This window comes from Aulonocara stuartgranti (assembly GCF_965226115.1).
Source record: "Aulonocara stuartgranti genome assembly, chromosome: 14".
Classification (NCBI taxonomy): Eukaryota; Metazoa; Chordata; class Actinopteri; order Cichliformes; family Cichlidae; genus Aulonocara; species Aulonocara stuartgranti.
Genome location: NC_138950.1, coordinates 27285809 through 27305399, shown reverse-complemented (window position 1 = coordinate 27305399; position 19591 = coordinate 27285809). Strand labels below are relative to the sequence as shown.

General features: G+C 43.2%; 1 protein-coding gene across 12 annotated transcripts in view; it reads right to left on the bottom strand.

Moving 5' to 3' along the window:
* The window catches only part of mecom (MDS1 and EVI1 complex locus), a 125485-nt gene that overhangs the window by 15956 nt on the left and 89938 nt on the right, over nt 1-19591 (bottom strand). For 4 of the 12 annotated variants that reach the window (XM_082503155.1, XM_082503164.1, XM_082503160.1 and 1 more), the window contains exons 3-8: nt 9476-9610; nt 2432-2534; nt 2187-2300; nt 1797-1908; nt 1529-1676; nt 1215-1395 (exon numbers count right to left, since the gene is read on the bottom strand). In XM_082503155.1, the coding sequence (XP_082359281.1) occupies nt 1215-1395; nt 1529-1676; nt 1797-1908; nt 2187-2300; nt 2432-2534; nt 9476-9610 (793 nt within the window). Of the gene's footprint in view, nt 1-1214; nt 1396-1528; nt 1677-1796; nt 1909-2186; nt 2301-2431; nt 2535-9475; nt 9611-10974; nt 11683-19591 lie in introns of those variants that run through there. The other 8 variants (XM_082503161.1, XM_082503163.1, XM_082503156.1 and 5 more) reach the window with 4 other exon arrangements.

Sequence of the window (19591 nt, the reverse complement as noted above, 5' to 3'; positions counted from 1 at the left end):
ACCACATGTGCGTATTCTTCAGCGCTTAATAAACTGAAAAACAAAATATTATAAACATGCTCCTGTGAAAAGTGCAGCAGATAAATAATGTTCACTTGAGTGTGGGAATTAACAACCCAGCACCTCTGGGTGCTTCCCGTTCATACAAAAGCTTGTATGCACGCATCCTTGACACACTGCGTGCACTAAATCACGAATACTAGTATGCACACACAAGCACATGCATACAGACCCTACAAGAGCACTCACACAAAAAGGCACTTCGCATATGATTTTTCCCAGGCAGCCATCATGTTGGAGGCTGCTTTGTCTCTCTCTCTTTTTTTAGACAGCTATTAGTTGTTTTTAAACCTGCATAGTTTCTGCTGATTATAGCAAATGGACTCCAATTCAGAGGAAGCGCAGGGAAGAGGGGCTGTACATGTGGTTGCTATTTGTGAGGAATGGTGCGTGTTCTGGAGGCAAAAGACGAGATAGGGAAATCTGAAGTCTTCACTGGAGATGCCGTCACTCCTGCTTAAGTATATGGATATTTATTTATATGTGTTTGTCTGTGTGTTTTCATGACAAAAGAAAAAGATAGTATGTATTTAATGTGCACAGATTTGTATGAGCCCACTTAAAAAAACAAAAAAACAATAAAAAATAAAACAGGGGAAAGAGGAAAGGGGCAGAGGGTGGAGGTCATAATGCTTCAGGGGATATGGAGATCAGATCTCTTGTGTGAGGTGGTGAAAGTGTGAAAGGTCAAAGGTTTTTGGATCCTGCAGGAGTTAGCGAGGACCCCAAAAAATAAGAAAAAAGAAAGTATGTGCTCAAGAAATAAAGAAACCAAGACACGAGACAAAAAAGCCTGCAAGATGTATGTCAACAAAACATTAGATTAAATCACAGTTACAAGCAAAATCAAGGTTAGACAAAGATTCAACGATTCAAACTGAATTACATGCTCGTTAAAATGCTGTTATTATTATGTCAGCAGTGTGCGAGGCTTGGTGCAGAAAACAGACTGCATGGGCCTTTCTAAAGAAACGTCTTTGCTTCGCTGCAGTATATTATCACGTGTAAACCCTGTAGAACATTACAAGATTAGTTCTGGAGAAAAAGACCTGCAGAAGGATGAAGTGATTTTCCCCTCCCCCAAAAAAACACATTAGAAGGCAAGCCAAAGCATGTCATTACTGTTATTCTTATAATGTACTGAGTAGACTTACATAGGTAGGGTCTTAGTGACTTACACATGAAGGGCTTGACACTGCTGTGGATGTGCTTATGCTGTTTGAGGCCTGAAGACGTTGCAAACGTCTTGCCACACTCAGAACAGGCATGAGCACGCGCCCCGACGTGCTGCGAGCGAATGTGCCTTTGGAGGTTACTGGGGTCTGTGAACACCTGCTGGGGGGAGGAACCACACAGACACACGGGAGGGTTACTATCTGCTTCTAAAAAAATGTGCAGAGGGGACACATGTGCACAAATATCTGCATCCCAAATCATGAAATATTCCCTTCAACAGTCATCACTTTACCTTTGAGCAGTTTTCACATTCGTAGTGCTTGCCACTGTCGTGCGACATCTGATGTCGGATCAGGTTCGATTTCCAGTTGAAGGCCTTGGGACACTGGTCACACTTATATTCTCTCTCCTCACTGTGGGACAAGCTGTGGGCCTCCAGGCTGCAGAAAAGAAAAAAGAAAAAAAGACAATGAGATTGGAAGGATTTGTCTTGAATCACATGTTTGTTTGTCAGCACTTGCTCGAATAAATTATGGGATGAAATGTGTCCATCCAGTTACCTCTGAACATCAGGGAAGACCTGGTCACACTCTTTACATTCGTGTAGTCCTTGGGACATGTGGAGGGGTCGCAAGTCTTGAGGTTCTTGGGCTTTCAGGTCATTGTCGCCTCCTAGATTACATAAGAAGTTATACAAGCAGCTCAAAAAAAGCTTCATTCACTCGAAAGTGGAAGGTTTTAAAGTCGTCCTCATGGCTAAAGCGTAGATCAGATTCACCTTTTCCACAGAGCACTACTCTATGATCTCATTTTCAGTTGCTCCGATGAGAGACAAAGCACTTAGATCATTAGTGTCTTGGTCCCAGTTCAGCAACACATGTTTCTCGACACTCTGTACAACTCTATTTTTATGGTGGTAGAAAAAAAGTAATAATAATGAAAATTCAAACCTGGGTTCAGGAAGGAGGAGGGGGGCATCCCACACGGCTTCTTCTGGTGGTCCAGCAGCTGGTTTCGGGACTCAAAGTGCTGGTCACAATCCTCACAGCGGTACTGCCTCTCCTCTGCGTAGTGCAAGGTGTCGGGGCGGGAGGGGGGGAATTAACATAGAAAAAAAAACATTTGTGAGATATGTTTACAGCAGAGAGAGAAAAAAACCAAAATATTTGTGTCTGTGCATGCGTGAGGTGCCGACCATGAATATCAGGAGCCATCGTATCACATGAATACTCTTCAGCCTTCATGAAAAGTAGCAGCTCCTGGCCAGGAAAAATCTCTCTGGTGACTTTGTAGAATATCTGTAAGACACAAAATATTTTTATGACTTAAGCAGAAGTTTTCAAATCAACCCTTGAATCAAAAGAGCCCCGCAGATACGTATCAAAGAATTTGCTTCAGTCCTTTGTTTTATAGTAAAAATGTTGCGTCAGTCACTTTGTGTTAACTTGTCTCTTCTAGGTTGCCGATAACAGCACGAGGCAAGCGTTGCAGAGGTCACGTGAGGTAGCTGTACTGTACAGGCATGAGCATACACACATGATTGTCATAGCACCACCGCACACGCAGAAGAGACGTATACATGAAAATACACACGGTCATTAAGTTGTAATTACTCATCCTGTAAGGCATCCATCTTCATGAATACAAAAAGAAAACACAAACAACTGCTGAATAAATATACTCGTCTGTAAATACTCTACACAGTAATGCTTGTAGTGGGCAGGAAGTGGGAACGACTATGTGGAGAGAAAGCTAATTAAACAAACAGCCAGCATAACGAACTATTATAAAATCAGCATTGTGTTGATTGACCATTTTCCCAATAGGAGAAACTTCCAGCTGTGTGATCAGTTTGTGTTATTTAATGCACCTATACTGGCTTACGTGTACAGCATTTGTACATAAATAGTTTTGCTACGGCTAAATATGGGACCGTGCACTTTGAGTGGGGCAAGTCATATTTAAGAATCAGATGAGAGTCCCTGGGACTGTGGTGCTTCCCCTGGACACACAATAGGCTTTCTTTGTGAAACAATCACACATGGAGTTATATTTGGCACGCTTTGGACGTTTAACATATTACCTTCCTTTGCTGTGTCAACATGACAATGATGATAGAGGAATTTATTAGAAATGCGACAGGGGGGTGGAGAGAGTTGCTTCTGGGAAGGCGCAGGTCACGATACGCCGCTTATGAAGGGAATTCCTGACTGGGGGAACACAAGAGCCGCCGTGGCTCCTGAGAGAGTTAAGATAAACATCTCGGTCACAATAAAGATCATGAGGTATGCTTCAGACTATAATTATTTGTGTCATTGTTCTTACTTCTGGCAACTGATATAATACTAAATGTGACACTACTGAGTCGCTGGAGTACAGGGAGCTTAAGTAAGTCGGCCGGACCAAGGCAGAGCTCTTGTGTGTCAATAACCTAGGAGTGATTGATGCATCGTAACTCATGTAGTTCTGTGGTAGCATTAAAGTATGACTTAAATTCAGGCATTAAATGAATATGACCTGCCAAGAAAATCAGTGGGAGGGCAACAGGGCCTGGAAGTCTGACTCCCATTACAGGGCTGAACCGGAGTCATTACAGTTATCCAGACCAGGGGAGACATATTACATAATAACCACCAAATGGAATCCATTTTTATGATTTATTTATTTATTTTTTAGTATTTGAGAATTTTTTTTGATTTGCCTTCATTTAACAAGGAAGGCCAGTAGTTAAAGTTAAAAGTTGGGGAATGTTTTTCCTGCTATGTTGAAGGAAGCAGATCTAGTATGAATAAAGAGAAGTGAACTGTGAGGGTCCCAAAACTATAATCTCTGTCATACCCTACTCTGCCCTCTGTACCAGAGATGCATGTGCATGAATCTGGATCGTTTTTTTGTAGATCGCACATGGGCGCACAGACAAAGGGGCTCTCAAAGGGCCTCAAAGGGCACAAAAATATTGTGATTCAGAAACAATCAGACATCGGCGCAAACAGACTCGAGGGACTGTAGGGGTTCCGCTCTGAGAGACTGATACTGAGACTGAGCAGGAAGGCTCTTTGGAAAGTCACCAGAGCGCCGTTTAAGTTAGCCAGACCAGCGAAACACCCCTCTCTGTCAGTGTAAATACATTTAGCTGAATGCATAATCCCTGACATGTCTCAATATAAGAAAAAGAAGTGGGATTCTAAAGAACATCTCAGTTTTCGACATGATAAAGGTATAAAAAACATTCCATAGCAGATATAGTCGATACTGGGAAAACCAGGAACTTCTCTCTTGTCTTTCAATTATTTATCTATAACCTATTTATTTGCTGTAGTATGAATGGCAACCGAGGAGGTCTTTATCAATAGAATCAGAGCTGTAAATCAATTGAAAATACAATTAAAAGTTCAAATTCTGTGCCCTCCTTCACATTTTCCAAAGCTTTCCAATTGGAGTGATTCTGGCTCTTGGGCCTTATGTTTGGCACTTTAAGGCTGACGATGTTAAATTAGTTTGACATCCCTGGACGATAGCCTTAGAACATAAAAATTAACGGACACTGTTGAATTTCTTCACATTTGTTCATAAAAAATACAAAAAAAAAAAGTCCACAAAGAACGGCAGCAAACAGCAGACAACAGCCATACCGAAGTCTCTGTCAGCAAGAAGCACTCCTGGCTCTGAATCTGACCTCTGACCTCTCTCGATTAGACCCACTCTGTACTCTTTACACAAGAACGTGTATTCTTGGAGCAGCGTAAGCACACTCAAGAGGGTGATTACGAACAGGAGGGGGATTTCTCCCCAGCGGCTCCACCCCTTCCCTGAGGGTCGCCACAGATAAACAGTGAAAACACACACACGTAAACAAAGAGGCAGCGAGTCACTGTGTGTCCCAAACAGGACACACCGTCTTTGACTCTTGGGGTCATCCTTAGCATGTCATGGCCACACACATGCACACACACAAACATTTCTTTTTCCAGCAGTCAAACAGTGGCTTAAGATAATGCTAGAGATAAGATAGTCAGGGTGTTTGAGTTCACACCGAAAACCCTAAAAAGTGTTGAGATTCTAGTTCATGTTTTATCCAAAAACACCCCGATCTTCTCTTAAACATTTTATTTTATATCAATACAAAGAGCTCCGCATGTTTTTTTTTTAAAGGATATGTTGCCTTTTTTGTCTGTATGCGTTAGTTTATTAGGTCACTGCTTATCTTCCTCTCTCTGTCATACACTCTCCCTGTCAAAGGTTAAAACCACACGAGGATCAGAGGCTATAATTGGATAAGTTATTACCTTGACACCATTAGTCATTAGCAGAGTAAACACAGTCACATTTTCTGTGTCCACACCCTGTTGGCGGATTCCTCTCGCCCTCTTGCACACAGACCGCATTCAACAGGTATGTTAACCTACGCTGTCCCGTCCCAGTAAACTCTCAGTCCGGCTGTTTGTTTTAGTACAAAAACAAAAAAATCCCTTAAAGTCTCAGGCTACTTTAACACGGGGCCACACTAAATTAAAGAAGCAACATCGGATACGAGCATTCGGTTCAAACATTTCCCCAACGCTGTTTATTTTTAAGCAAAGAAGGGGAAAAAAAGTGCAAAGGATAATTACAATATAGAAGATCGACCACAACATTGTGCTTAGTCAGCAGTTGCATAACAGCAACATGTCCACATGTGTTGTGGCCTCTCCAGCGGGGTCATGCTACATGTACAGCATGTTTGGCAGTTACCATCGCTTGGCTTCTAAATGAAACCATTTCGTGACTTAGATAGCAATAAAGAGTATGAGCACACAATGTGCAGCTGCTTCCAGCAATTTGGATGAACATGCTGGCTTCCTTACATGCAAAGGAAGCAAAGCAAAAGCAAAAATTGTTTTGGTACCTCTTTAGTGGCATAGCATCAATGTCAGGTAAAAAAAAGTTACATCTGTGAATTAAAAAAAGGCTGTAAATCTTCTAAAGTTGTCATATGAAGCATTAAATCGTGTGGAATTGCACGATCTGATCTCTTCTTTTTAGCTGAATGTGGTCCAATACCTTTATCTCACTGAGCTGCAATCACCTCCAGTGTATTTACATAGTGAATGGCCGTCAGTGTTTTGCTAATATGCCCCAAAGCCACTCCATCCCACTCAATACTGAGTGAGAATCAATAGAGCGAATGAGATTAACGCTCATATCCCTCTGCACTGTCTTATAAAAGGCTCTTCGGGCCTCGTTGGATGATGTTAATTACACTTTTAATCAATTTTCCCTTCAATTGACTCAGTAGAGTCAGGAGCACAGCGGAGGGTTTGTAAGCGCTAATTCCCCTGATTATATTAACAACAAAACGTGCTGGTCGTGGATGGATCTGTGGAAGCGGCGCTAAGGCTGCATCGTCTCTGCGTGTGCGTTAGTGTGCGAGCGAGGATGTCTTGCGCACTGGGGTAGGAATTTTCAAACATCAAAAAACTATATAACCGGCCAACTTTAAAGAGTTTCACATTCATTTAGAAATAAAATGAGAACCTGCATGTATGATACTTGGCTCTCTTAATACAGCTCTTCTTATTTCTAAATAAATTCAAACCTGTGAGCTGAAGCATGCTGGATTAATTACAGATTTCAGTGTGACTCACAGACTGTGACACCTGCCATCGCCTTCCCTCTCCGCTCTTTCCTGTTGCTTTCCACTCTGACGTGTCAAATATATAAAGTAGTAAAGCAGAAAGGTCACCCAAATAAAGGCTGTCCTTGTTCATTTCTTTTAGAATGCTCAAAGTCCAGCTAATATTATTATTAAAGAACAACTTTAGCTTTTTAAATTTCAACAGCTGAACACACAGTGCGCAATATCTTTAAACTTAAAAATATTCAATGTATTCCTTTGCAGGTCCTCTATTACTTCCTGCACAGTCCGCTCAAGTTTTCCATGCAAAGGGGTAAAAATAAAGACGTTTATCCTGATGGAGGATGGCAGATGAGTAACAAATGAATTGAGAGAGAAAAAGAGAAGAGAAAGGGGAAGTGGACTTGCGAACAGTTCCTCTAGTAAGAAATAAACAGACGTTGTTCTCTCTCTCTGCTCCCTCATTCATTCCTCTCTCGCTCCCACGTTCTCCTGAGATTGCTCATAAAGTTTTATGATAACCAGAACTGGGTCAGAAATAAGAAGACGGAGGCCAGTTTTACTCACGCTGGCAGGGCTAAATTGAGGCTTGAAAAGAACCAGGCCCAAATAACGACCAACACGCCTGGAAATTGCTGTCGCTATATGACACTGCCTTAAAATCAGGCCGTACAACAAATCATCTCTGTTGAGCGCATGGCAAGGGACGATTTGTTTAAACTTGGTTTTGAAGGACGACTTTACAGAACAAGAAATGTATGAGCCCGGGGCAGCTTAGTCAGGCTCTTCTGTGGAAATCTGGTGATGCTACACGTTATGTGGCGACTGTGTAATGTGTGGTTTCAGGCTGCGTTTGGAGTCAGCACTTCTCTGTGGCAGTAAAAACCTGTTGGAATCAGGTACTGTGTGTTTTAGCGTTTCCAGCTCAGAATGAGGAGCGCGGGGAGTCATCTGAACCGCAGTGAACAATTCACAGTCCTTGCAGAGTGTGCGTGTGGGTACACACACACAAAACACACACAATCGTACATGCATACATGTAGGAAACACAGGCACTTACAGGTGTGGGCACACACTTCAGAGACACAATAAAACACTTGACACACTCACAGCAAGTCAATGAACATAAACGTCTGTGCACACAGGGACACAAAAAAAGCCCTCATGAGCACCAGCACACACACAGACACACACACTCGCACACAGTCAGTACCAAAAACTGACAGCAGCTTTGACCACCCTATTCAGTCTATTCATTTTACAGATACAGACAGGCATTGTGAGACGCTACACTGTGTTTTCAAAAACACCGATGTTGGCCGGAAGGCTTAAAGACAGCACATTGTGCTGTGTTGTGACAGTGTGTAATACTTAACAATCACCTCATCATAGCCATGTCCGTGACCTGTCGGTGCCTTACACAGCCACCCAAGCAGAACCACAGTGTTGACAGCGAGTCACACCTCGTGCAGAGGGCAGCTCAGGAAAGCTCTCCTCTGCTTGTTTGTCTCTCTGTGTCTTTTTAAAAAAGAGTGGCTAAGTACTTCTGGAAGCCTTCTCCTTCTATCCCTCTAAGAGAAGTGATACACCTTTCTCTCGTCCTTGTGAGGAAGAGAACAGAACAAAAACATACATGTCTGACAGAAGAACAGGCCAGATCTTTCTTGGAAGATGTCGATCACCTTTTTTTTCTTTTTTTTTCAGGGAAAAGGCAAACTCGGTGCATCTTTTCCACTGTGAGAAATTTCTGCATCTAATTACCACTAATTGCGAGTGCTGTATTTAGAGCATGTTACCAAGCACTATAATGGAGATTCTGCAGAAATTTCAATGGGCGACGTTAAGCAGAAAATTTAAATGGACCACCAGTGAGAAGTGATGACAAACACGCCAGCTAGATTATGGTTTTTATTCGGGTCATGCGATGGTATGCTGCGCACACGCGTCAAATAAAGTTTAGCCTCTTGTGTTCCTGTCCCAATGTGTGTATGTGTGTGTGTGTTTCTGTGTGGGAGGAGCCCCCGCCATGGCTTTGCTGAGCTGAACAGGCCCCCATGTATACAGCACGCACCTCTGCACAGCCAGGTGAGCAGCAAAAGGATGGTGACATTCCTGGCATATCTAGGAGTTTATATCGCAAGCGTGACTAGGAAGTGTGTGGAACTATCATCTTGGCGGGCCGCCTCTGATCCTGCCCTGTGGTCCTCGGACAGCAGAAGCCAGTGCACAATTACAGAAGGAAAACACACGCAGATAGCGAGGAGTCTCTATGGTGCAACGTCACATAAGACCTGTGCGTGTGTGAGTAAACTAAAGGCAGGGTGGGCCAGCGGCTCTCGGGGCTATCTGACTTAGATCACAATAACACCTTTTAACACAGCAGCACGCAGACGGGACAGCCGTCGGAAAATACAGGGAAGCCTTCTGGCTTTAGAAAAAGGCTGAGTGCATTTTAAATGCTTGATTCATCCTGCCAGACATTTAAAAGACACATCAGCATTTGGGAGTTCAAAATCGAGTCATGCAGATGTTTTCTCCCTCTCTCTTTCCTTCACATCCTATTTATCTCGCACTTTGTTGAGGTTGTTTTGCCAGGTGGGCTGCGAGTGACCCGTCTCCTCGTACCTGATCATCTATCTGGCACGCTGTCAGGTTGTGCTGCTTGGCTGCAGGGGCAAACTGGATGTGCTTCAGCCAGCTCCCGATATCTGGTTTGCTGGCATCCACGCAGAATTTTACATGGCCTGACCCATCCAAGATCTGCAAGGAATGAAAGACAGAGAGAGAGCAAGAGATCAGACTTTGATCAGTATCAGTCCAGGTTACTGTGTCCAAACACTGACTAACCACATACCTCCCACAGAGAAAAGAACTCAAATGTTAGGAGCAGGTCTCTCTCTCTCTCTCTCTCTCTCTCTCTCTCTCTCTGACACACACACACACACACACACACACACACACTTTTAATATTATTATTATTTGTATTGTTTTGAATATAAGACAGTGAACATTGTATATAAATGAAAAGAAAGAGAAAAAAGCATTCAGTACCAAAGTAATTTCATTATATATCTGAGACCTTTTTAAAGCTTCAGAGGCCTGTTGAAGAATGATGTCATTACCATTTAAGTAATAAAAATGGAAATCATATTCATAAATATTCTTAAGATGCTAAGTGACGTCAATAAGTCAGTACATAAGGAAGACAAAAAAGCCAAATAGTAGGTTCAGTAACAAATAAAAACATGAATTATTATATGCATTCATTTCATATTAGCAAAGGTTTCTTTCAGTTTCACTTTGGACCGATCGCTCCTTTATTATTTTGTTACAGAAAGGAAGAAAAAAAAAAGAAATGTAAAAATCTGCCACAAAATGAAATACATCCCTAAAAAAAATCTATTTGCATTTAACCTGATTCTAGCTGACGTTTAAATTCGTTTCTTTAAATGTAGTTGCAACGAATAAATGAACCAAACGTTACTCATTTTAACTGCAACAAGAACAGTAAAAGATAATAAACTACACACACAATGGCTGTGACAATAATAAACCAGGGGGACAGCTTTGTTCCTCTCATTGGCGAAATCAACAGAAGAGCAACAAACACAATAGAAGTGAATTATCATGCAAATCATATCATCGGTGGACTTTTATCGTTTACAAAATATTCGCGCAGCATTTCCACTCGAACGAATCGCGAGCGCTCTGACATTTTTCATGGCGCGGCTGTAAACTTTACTGGGGAACAAATCAACTGCAGGAAACCGCGAGTGATAAGAATTATGAAGACAAGCCGATTGTTGGGATGCAAAACGGAATCTCTCTCTCAGGGTCACAAATCTGTCTTTATGTCTTTGTGTAACCTGCTGCTGAATAAATATTTAGGTTACATAAAGCCCTTTGTCCGCGCTAAGAGAGCACCTAGTCGTGTATTCTGTAAACTACACCGCAGTCTTTTAACTAATAATTTAAACGTCAAACTTAGTTCAGCAAGATGGATGAGCGAATAAACTCCTAGATGTGCTTTTTCTTTCTCTGCGTGTAAGAAAAAAGAAAGTAAAAAAATAAAAATAAAACCTCAGTGAAGCAGTTTTTATTTATAAAAGTCTGCGTGTTCTTACCGTGGTGACTCGTTTTTTTTTAAACTGGCGTGCCACACTTTGAGCCTCTTGGGATAATAACAGCGGTGGTTAACTGAGTAAAAAGTGACACCGTAAAAAAATTAAAAATACAAAAACATCGCCCTGGGAATTAAAAATAAAAGTAGAAAAATATTTTTTTGCTAATGACGACTTCTCCAGATTTTTTGACACATTAAAAGAAAAAAAAAAGATCGGTGTGCGGTTGTTTTTCGGTCTCTTCAGGTCTCCAATCCGCGGGACGAGTCGACTTGTCTCGCTGTCTGTGTGTGTGTCTGTCTCTCACACACGGCTCGCTCGGTAAAAGTAAATCCCTTCTCACTACACTGTCTCACAGACAGCGCCGACTCCGCGCTTCTCCCCTCGCTGTCCCGCAGACGTCGGAACTGAAATCCCCTCCGGTGCATCAACTTGATCCTAACTTTTTTTTCTCTCGCAGCGGTGCGCTTCGAAAGGCTCGTCCGCTCCTCTCTTGTCACCCCTCCTGTCCTGACGCAACCAGGTGTCTTCTAGTAGCCATTCAACTTTTCATTTTTCTCTTCCTCCCCCCCTCCACCACCTCCTCCTCCTCCTCTTCAGCCAGTCGGGATGTGTCGTCTGTGTGATAGCGGAGATATTCGGGGTGGGGGGTGGAGGGGAGATTTCAGGCATCGCCTCCCTACTTTGCGCCTCGCGGATACTTGTGTGTGATGTTTCTCATTCAAAAAAAAAAAAAAAAAAGAAAAAAAAAAGAGAGAAAAGAAAAAATAAAGGATGATCCATCCTTATTATAAAAAAAGAAAAAAGGAGAGGGGACTCCAAGCAGGGAGACTGTCTTTACACATGTATGTCCCCGGAAAGCAGAGACTACTCTCCGCAGTAAATTTTAAAGTGACAGAGGCCCGGGGTTGGAAAGGGTGAGCGGGGTCAGGGAGAGGTCGGGATGGGGGCTTATAAAGGGATGAACTACACACACACACACACACACACACACACACACACACACACACACACATAGTCTGCACAATTTAATGAAGGAACATACGCATCAAAGTCGTGAATTATTATCCACCTTTTCTTAAACCTCTCGACATTTTTTTGTCGTTATTAAGAATTGAATTTAAAGGGGCTGCAGTGTGTTACACGTTTCTTATTTGAGCTATCTTATCATTCAGACTTGAGCTGTATGCCAGGGGGGACGAGTGATAATAATAATAATATTAGTAATAATAGTAGTAATGATAATAAACAGCCTAATTGTTCTCACACACTGAGATCTGGGAATCTCTATACGGGCCATTTGATGCCCATGCGCCACATCTTACGACCCTGGCCTACTCACCTGCTTTCCAAAGCTCACCTCTACATACAACACAACACATTTACTTTTCAACATCAGCTTGGGTTAGTTATTTCTGAATCTGCGTTAAAAAAGAAAAGAAAAAAAAGAACCTTTTAGCTCCGCGTGCGCCTTCGTGCATCTGCTTTGCCATCAAGATGAGACCAAATGTTGGACATTGTATTTCTTGAGTGTGTGTGTGTTTTAATCTCTCAGTTTAAAGCTGAAACTGATACCGTGAACAATCTGACAAGGGTAGATTATAACACAGAAACGTCCTTGTTGTCAGTGAGCGGAGTTTATTAGGCAGCTTATAAAGCCAGAGAGAGCGGGGCTTTGGCTGATGAGAGCAGATGATGATGGATAACTCCTTACACTGTGACATTGACCTTCCATCCCAGATAATACCCATTGTTTTGCGAAATCGCGGAGCAAATGTGCAGGAAGGACAGGAAAAATCATGTGTAAATAAGGCAGGACCCGGCCACCGATTCCCATCGTCTCGCGCGCCTTGAGAACCGAGGAGAGACCCCGGTCCGCCCGGTCATTGATTTCCTGCCTCTCCTCGACTTGTCCATTGTTGGAACCCTTTTTAATTTAGCCATAAATTGGGAAAGCTCAAGTCGAATGAGCTGTTCTATTTTCTTCCTGTCAGGATGAGGGATTTGTTTTATGATGCATTGTGTATTAAATACAAGTAATCTGGGAAAGTGATTGCTTCACAGCCTCTCCGAGTCCTGATCGAGGATCCTGATAGAGAGAGAAGTGCGAGGGGTTTTGTGAAAAGGAGGAAATGTGAGAAAAAGAGGATAAACTCTCGGGGTTTGTGGTATCACCGGGGGTAAATTGGGGTAACGGTGGTATGACCCCCGCACCAACCCCCTCTCACACACACAGACCCACCTACCAACACTCCCCATCTCCATGCACGGGCACGTGAAGGAAAAGCTACAATTCTTTTTCCAGTCAGGAGATGGCGTGCTCAGCTGAACTGAACCTCACTAAAGAAGTATGAGTGGAGACTTGAGAGTTAAAAAAAACCCCGCAACTAATTAGGTGATTCGATTTGTTGCTGCTGTCAAGTGAGCTAAACCCAGCACGGACTTTTGTCATTTCATAATAAAATCCCGCACGACACAAACAAATTCAGAATAAAACCCTGCACATTTGTGACGTATAATTTGGTGATTTGAATGTCTATTTATGACAGCGCTGAGCAGCTGCACTGCGTCATCTCTACACACACGAGCGATCTAAGTTTGTGTGGATATTTTAGCAAAGGGAAAACAGACTCCAGCTGTCACGCGACAAAATAATAACACAATAAAAAAAATCCATTACAAATAATAATAAAAAAGTGCCCACTTTGCTATAAGTCTACTTTTTTTTGTTGACTTTCAATCTTGTGCGCAAAACATCTACACAACAAGGCGTGTAGATGCTAGGTGGGCCATGAAAGATGTGTACGACTTGAATATATAATCACCTGAACGAGCTGCCATAAAAAGCTCTCGAGTCCGCGCTGAACAGACCGATGGGGGTGAATTTAAAACACTTGTTCCTTTAATAAACCGCGAGAATGATTTGCGAGTCGTTGCTCTAATTTATATTTTGTTTGCCGTAAACGCCGTTCTGATGTGCCCGGATTTAATAGACCCGTTTTATCAGAATTATTTCCACGCCTTTGTCATAATGATTGTGACAAACGGTGGGATGGCGAGGTGGAAAAGCTGTTTATCAACAAATTACAAACCAAACACACGCAGGCTTCAGGGTATGTTAGTTCCGACTATATCATGCAACACAGCGTTTCATACTTATTTGATTGGGGAGGATTAAAACGTACAGCATCCGGATAATGTTTAAAGTGCTGTGAAATTCTTGAAAAGGAGTCTCAAATTGCTCAAACAGGCCCCTTTTTTTGCTTGCGGCTTTCTTGTTTGTTTTTAGGAGTTCGGTCACGCAAAGACAAATTCACACATGCATGTAGACACTTTTTATTTGTTTATAAGATCAATCAGCTTCATATATTATCTGAGATTCGGCTTCATGAGCTAACACACTTCCTTCTTCTTCTTAAAAAAATCCATTAAATATCTTTTAAGCATTTTCTTCTATTTAGAAAAAAAAAAAGAAAAGTGATTTAAGTTTCGGTGCTCTGCAAAGTCAGATGGGACATGCTGGAGAAGAGGGGGGGATTCCCGTGTGGGTTGCAAACTGACTCCAGCAGCAAGCGAACTTGGAGAGCCTATACCCGCTGCAGCCGAGGGGCCACATGGAAACACTGGGAAGGCCTGTGTGGTGCATTCCAGCACATCCTTCAGGAGAGAGCGAGAGAGAGGGGAGAGAAAGAAAATATCGCGGCCAAATCCACATGAAATAGTTCCACTGTTCATGACGAGACCTCCTATTGACACGGCGAAAAGCTGCATTAAGTCTCCATCGTGACTTTATATACCCCCCCCCCCCCCCCCCCCCCACACACACACAACCACCTTTTCCCCTCGCTTTTTATTTCTGCCTAAATGTGGGGCGATTCAATCAAGTGGTTAAAAAAAGTCACCCGGGGCTCAAAGAGACGTCAGGCTCCAGGCGGCACAACACTCTGCGGCTTTGTCTTTTAATTAGCGCATTCATCAGGCAATAGGTGCGCGCAGGAGAATGAGTGGCGCAGTTTCAAGAGTCTTTATTAATAGAGGATGTGCACGGTGCCAATTAGCATTAAAACACGGCGAAGGAAATGAAAGGAGAAAATGTAAATAAAATTTTTTCCTTGGGCCTGGAAGTAGGCCCGTTGTGAGCGGCGTGTTAATCTCCACCTCAGTAATTTGGTTCTGCGGGAGAAGACAGAAGCCCTGCTGCTGTGCCCTGCACTTCATAAATCACTGCTTTATGTGGACAAGGTCAGCACCCTCCCTCCTCCACACCCCCACCTCCATCTCTCTCTACTGGCCCCTCCCGGACCCTCCGCCATGTTTACCCGGCCGCCCGGGGGCTCTCAGGACCAGACCGGCTCACTTCTAATTACTTTGGATTATTTTCATTTGCCGGGGGTCAGGCAGGCATTCCGGCAGAGAGAGCGAGGGATGATTTCTTGACAAATTCTGCGGCCTGCGAGGAACAAGCCCGGTGTGTTTGCTGAATTAGCACATGGTCTTTTTCGCTTTGGCACTGTCTTTGCTTCCCTTTGAGCTCATAATCCAGGGCGCACTCTTTTTTCTCCTCTTTTTTTAAGAGTAGAGGATTCTTTCATTTGTGTCCTTGTGGGTAGGTGTATTTTTTAATCGTTTTGAAGTCGACACTTTAAAGTTTGAAAGTGTCAAAACTGGGAAGTAACACCAAGCCTCATGCCCTGAGTGACCCACTCAGTGACACGATGCCCTGAGTGGGATTACTCACGGATTTCTCAGTCGAAACATTAAATGAAAGAAAAATCATTTCCAAAATGCAAAAACAACAGAATTACCACAAAACGTGAAAAAAACAAACAAACTGAGAGGCAATCTCTGCTGCAGAAGCTGAAGTGCTACAAGGGACAGTAAGGGACTAAACTGTTTCAGACAATCTGAGGAGAGGGCGAATGTGAGATTAGATAAGATGCAAAGCTAACTGGGTTTAGGCAACCTGATGGTGTTGTCTGAAGGAAGCAATGGCGGCCTAAGTGACTTGAGAGTCTGTCAGGCGGAAGAGAAGTGGAGACGGGGCTGAGGGCTGGCAGTGATGTACACAAAGTAGTACAGATTGTGGTAATCACAGACACTTCCTCCACAGAGCCTCGGCATATAGGGACACACTGTATTTGGGCTATTGGGTGTGATAAAGCTGCACAAGTGTCAAAGGTCAGGTTTGTGAAACATAAATTCAGTGGGCACACAGCTCCCATACGCATTGGACAGACTGGAAACTTAAACACCTCCCCACCACCTCCACCTCCAGCCTCAGTGGAGAAGGTGGGGGGAGGTAATTAGAGCATGTTGCCTTTTGCCGCAGGGAGAACAAATTGGCTCTAAAACGCTCATAGATATCATCTTTAAAAGAGGCTTTTTATGTACAAGAGGTAAAAGTGGTATGGAACTGAACACGGCACTTCAGATGTCCAAGTGTCACACATTCATTACATTTATTGAGCTCTCTTCTCACGTTTAAAGTCAGGACTCAGCTGTAATACTGTGACAAGCTGCCTTTGACACACCGTGTCCAATTGGAAGGCTAATATTTTAATGTTGGTGGATATCAGACAAGGACGTTACAGCTTTTCGCTGCGACCGAAGAAAATGATCCCGGCAGCCTTGTGATAACAGCTAACTTGATTCTGAACAGGAAACAACTGAAAATAGGTTGATACTTCTCAGAAATCTAAATAAAAAACCCAGCAGCAGATCAAACACAGGCACTCTGTTTCTTCTGCGTATTCGCTTTTATTGGAAGTTTTTTTTCTCAAACTGAAGGGGGGGGGGGGGGGGGGGAGCGCTTGTTGTGTCGTAGAGAAAAAAAAGAGGGGAACATGAGTGTATAATGGCTATTTTTATATTCAACTTTGCAAGTAGTCAAAACTGAAAAGTGAGAAAGGAGGAAAGTATTCTTGTGTAAGCAGACTGTGGAAGTGTGTTCAGTCTGTTCATCATGACATATAAAGAAACCCACATAGTTGTGACTCAAGAGGATATTACACTGATTTACATTTCCTGGAGATTTTCACTAACCTTTAATATAACTGCTGCTTCACTCTAACCTAACCTTAAAACCTCTATTCATCTAAAAAAAAGCAAAAGACTTATATTTTCAGGTTAACTTAGTCCCTGTAAGGAAGACATGTCCCAGTAATGTGGCTTTCTAAACACATTTAGACCCCCTCCCAACAGGAATACCTGGACCACACGCACATGCAGGCATAGGAATCTGCTACCCAGTACAGCGTACGTGGACATGATTAAAGTCAGAATTAGCTCGGAAAACAACAAATCAGTTGCAACAACCTTAAAATGAAGGAAAGCTGAGCGGCTCACACATAACACAGGAACACAGAGTGGCTCCCATTAAAGGCTTCACTGGCTTTCAGTAGCATCAAAGAGGCCCCTGAGTTAGACTGGGATTATATTTAACCCAGGAGCTTGTTGCACTGCGGAGTACAGGGCACATGCTGATGCTGCTGCCAGAACACCATGCTTCTGGCACCGCTCTGATCCAGAGCTTTCATTAAAATGTGGCTTGGGCACAATTTTCTGCAGGAACACACACATGGACGGACACACACGGAAACAACACAGAAAAAGTCAAAAACAAAAACAACGGAGGAAAAAAAACGATTGTCATGTCGAGCAGACTCAGTGACGCGTCGTTCATATTGTATGCAACCTTTCTGTCGCTCGCTTTTACGATAAAATATCTACAAGGCTGGAGGAAAGTGATGTAGTTGACCTATCGGTGTTAAACCTTTATTTAAGAAGTGAACCTTTAAAGTTTAAGAATCTTTTTTGTTTTTATGTGTGGGCCCTGGGATGAGAAGAAAAAAAAACCCAGCTCCAGAAGCCAAGCAAGGGGAGAACATCTGCACCGAAGGGACCTACTGGGGTTTGACTGCAGGGTCTAATAGTGCAAACCCCTGAGCCACCATGCTCATATATAATATACTTAAAATTTCAAAATGCTGTAAAATCATATGAGCTCTAGTTTATACTGACACATTGCTTCATGATAAACGTGAACAGGAGCATAATTAATCAGTCTGCTTTAATACATTTGAATACATCTGTGATTTTATCGAAAGTCATCCAGACACAGAGCCAGACTTACATGAATAAATGCAAAGAGTCCAACAAAACTCCTCCTGTTTGTGTATAAGTCTCTAGAAGGCCTGGGCTTGAGAGATTGCAATCTCACTTGGCACATTTCAGTAGTCAGACTTGATATGACCCATCAGACAAGCTCGTCGATACTCCCCAAGTTCATTCAATTCCAAACCAATCATCCCGGTGTCATACACTTTTGGGTTAATATTCTAACTGTGAGGCCCGGCACTAGGTGAAGATAAATCAGCTTTTATGATGGGTTGTTATGGTTTTTATGGCACTGGGGTTGTGAGGGACTGATTTGGGGATCAATCACCTGCAGGTGTCTGGCAGGGGCCGAGGGGCTGTGAGGATCGATTGAGGATCTAGAGCTCTAGTGATGGAATAGAGGTGTATTCGTGTGTGTGTTGAAATTGGGTGCATTTGTTGGGTATGTGTATTAGTTTGTGAAGGCGTGAGAGAGACATAATGATGAAGGTGTGTATGTGAGTGCTTCGGAGACACAGAGGAGATATATCTGGGGCTGCAGCAGTGATGAAGGGCTGCTGGACTATGACCAGACCATCTCAGCTCTTATCAGAGCCCCCACCCCCCAAACCACCCATTCCTCCCACCTCCACCCTTCTCGATCCACTTCTTTATCTTGGTGGCACTTTGGAAAATCTCATTGTCACAGAACATTTAACAAAGACAAAAGTCTCCGGCTGGCAGCTGGAGATGACTGGCCTGGCAGCTAGTGTGCAGAGTATCCCTCACACGGCCTCCTTCACTCACGTCTTGCTTTTTCTTTTTCTTTTTTTTTCCCCCCTGGGAGAGGCCGGCAATGTGGGCAAAACACCGCCAAAACATACTGACAAGTCCACGTATATCTAGGTGCACAGACGGCTCGAGCGGCCATCAACACACAGACACAATAATCACCCAGAAGTTTGTCAGTTTAACTCTCTCTTTCTGCTTCCCTGGAAACCATGTTTATGCACATTCAACATCTCCCCTGACTGTCAGACGGCTGCTTCCTCCACGCTGTCAGCACAGCACCGGCTGAAACAAAAGAGGCGGAGAGCGAGGCCTAGGGTTTCTGAATTAGAGGAAGTTGGTGCTGATTACGCTGCCACTGAAGAAGCATTCCGATCCTGTTAACCCCTATGTGAGCTGCCAAACTCCAAACCATGCAGTGAAACCGCACACACACACACACACACACACACACACACACACACACCCACACACACACACACACACACAGCCCCACCCCGAGTGCCCTCTCCATGCACACAAAAAAACATTTCCTCCTCTTGTCTGTTCTTTCCTTTCGCTTTTTTAATGATAATCCTTTGCTTCTTCTGTCCTAGATCTTTCTACATCCATTCTTTTTTCAGCTTTTTTTTTTGTCTCCTCTCTGATGTACTTTGCGCTCTATCATCCCCTTCATTGCAGAAATACAGCAGTTGGCTCTCGTAGGAGGAGGGAACATTCCACCTTCACACCCTTA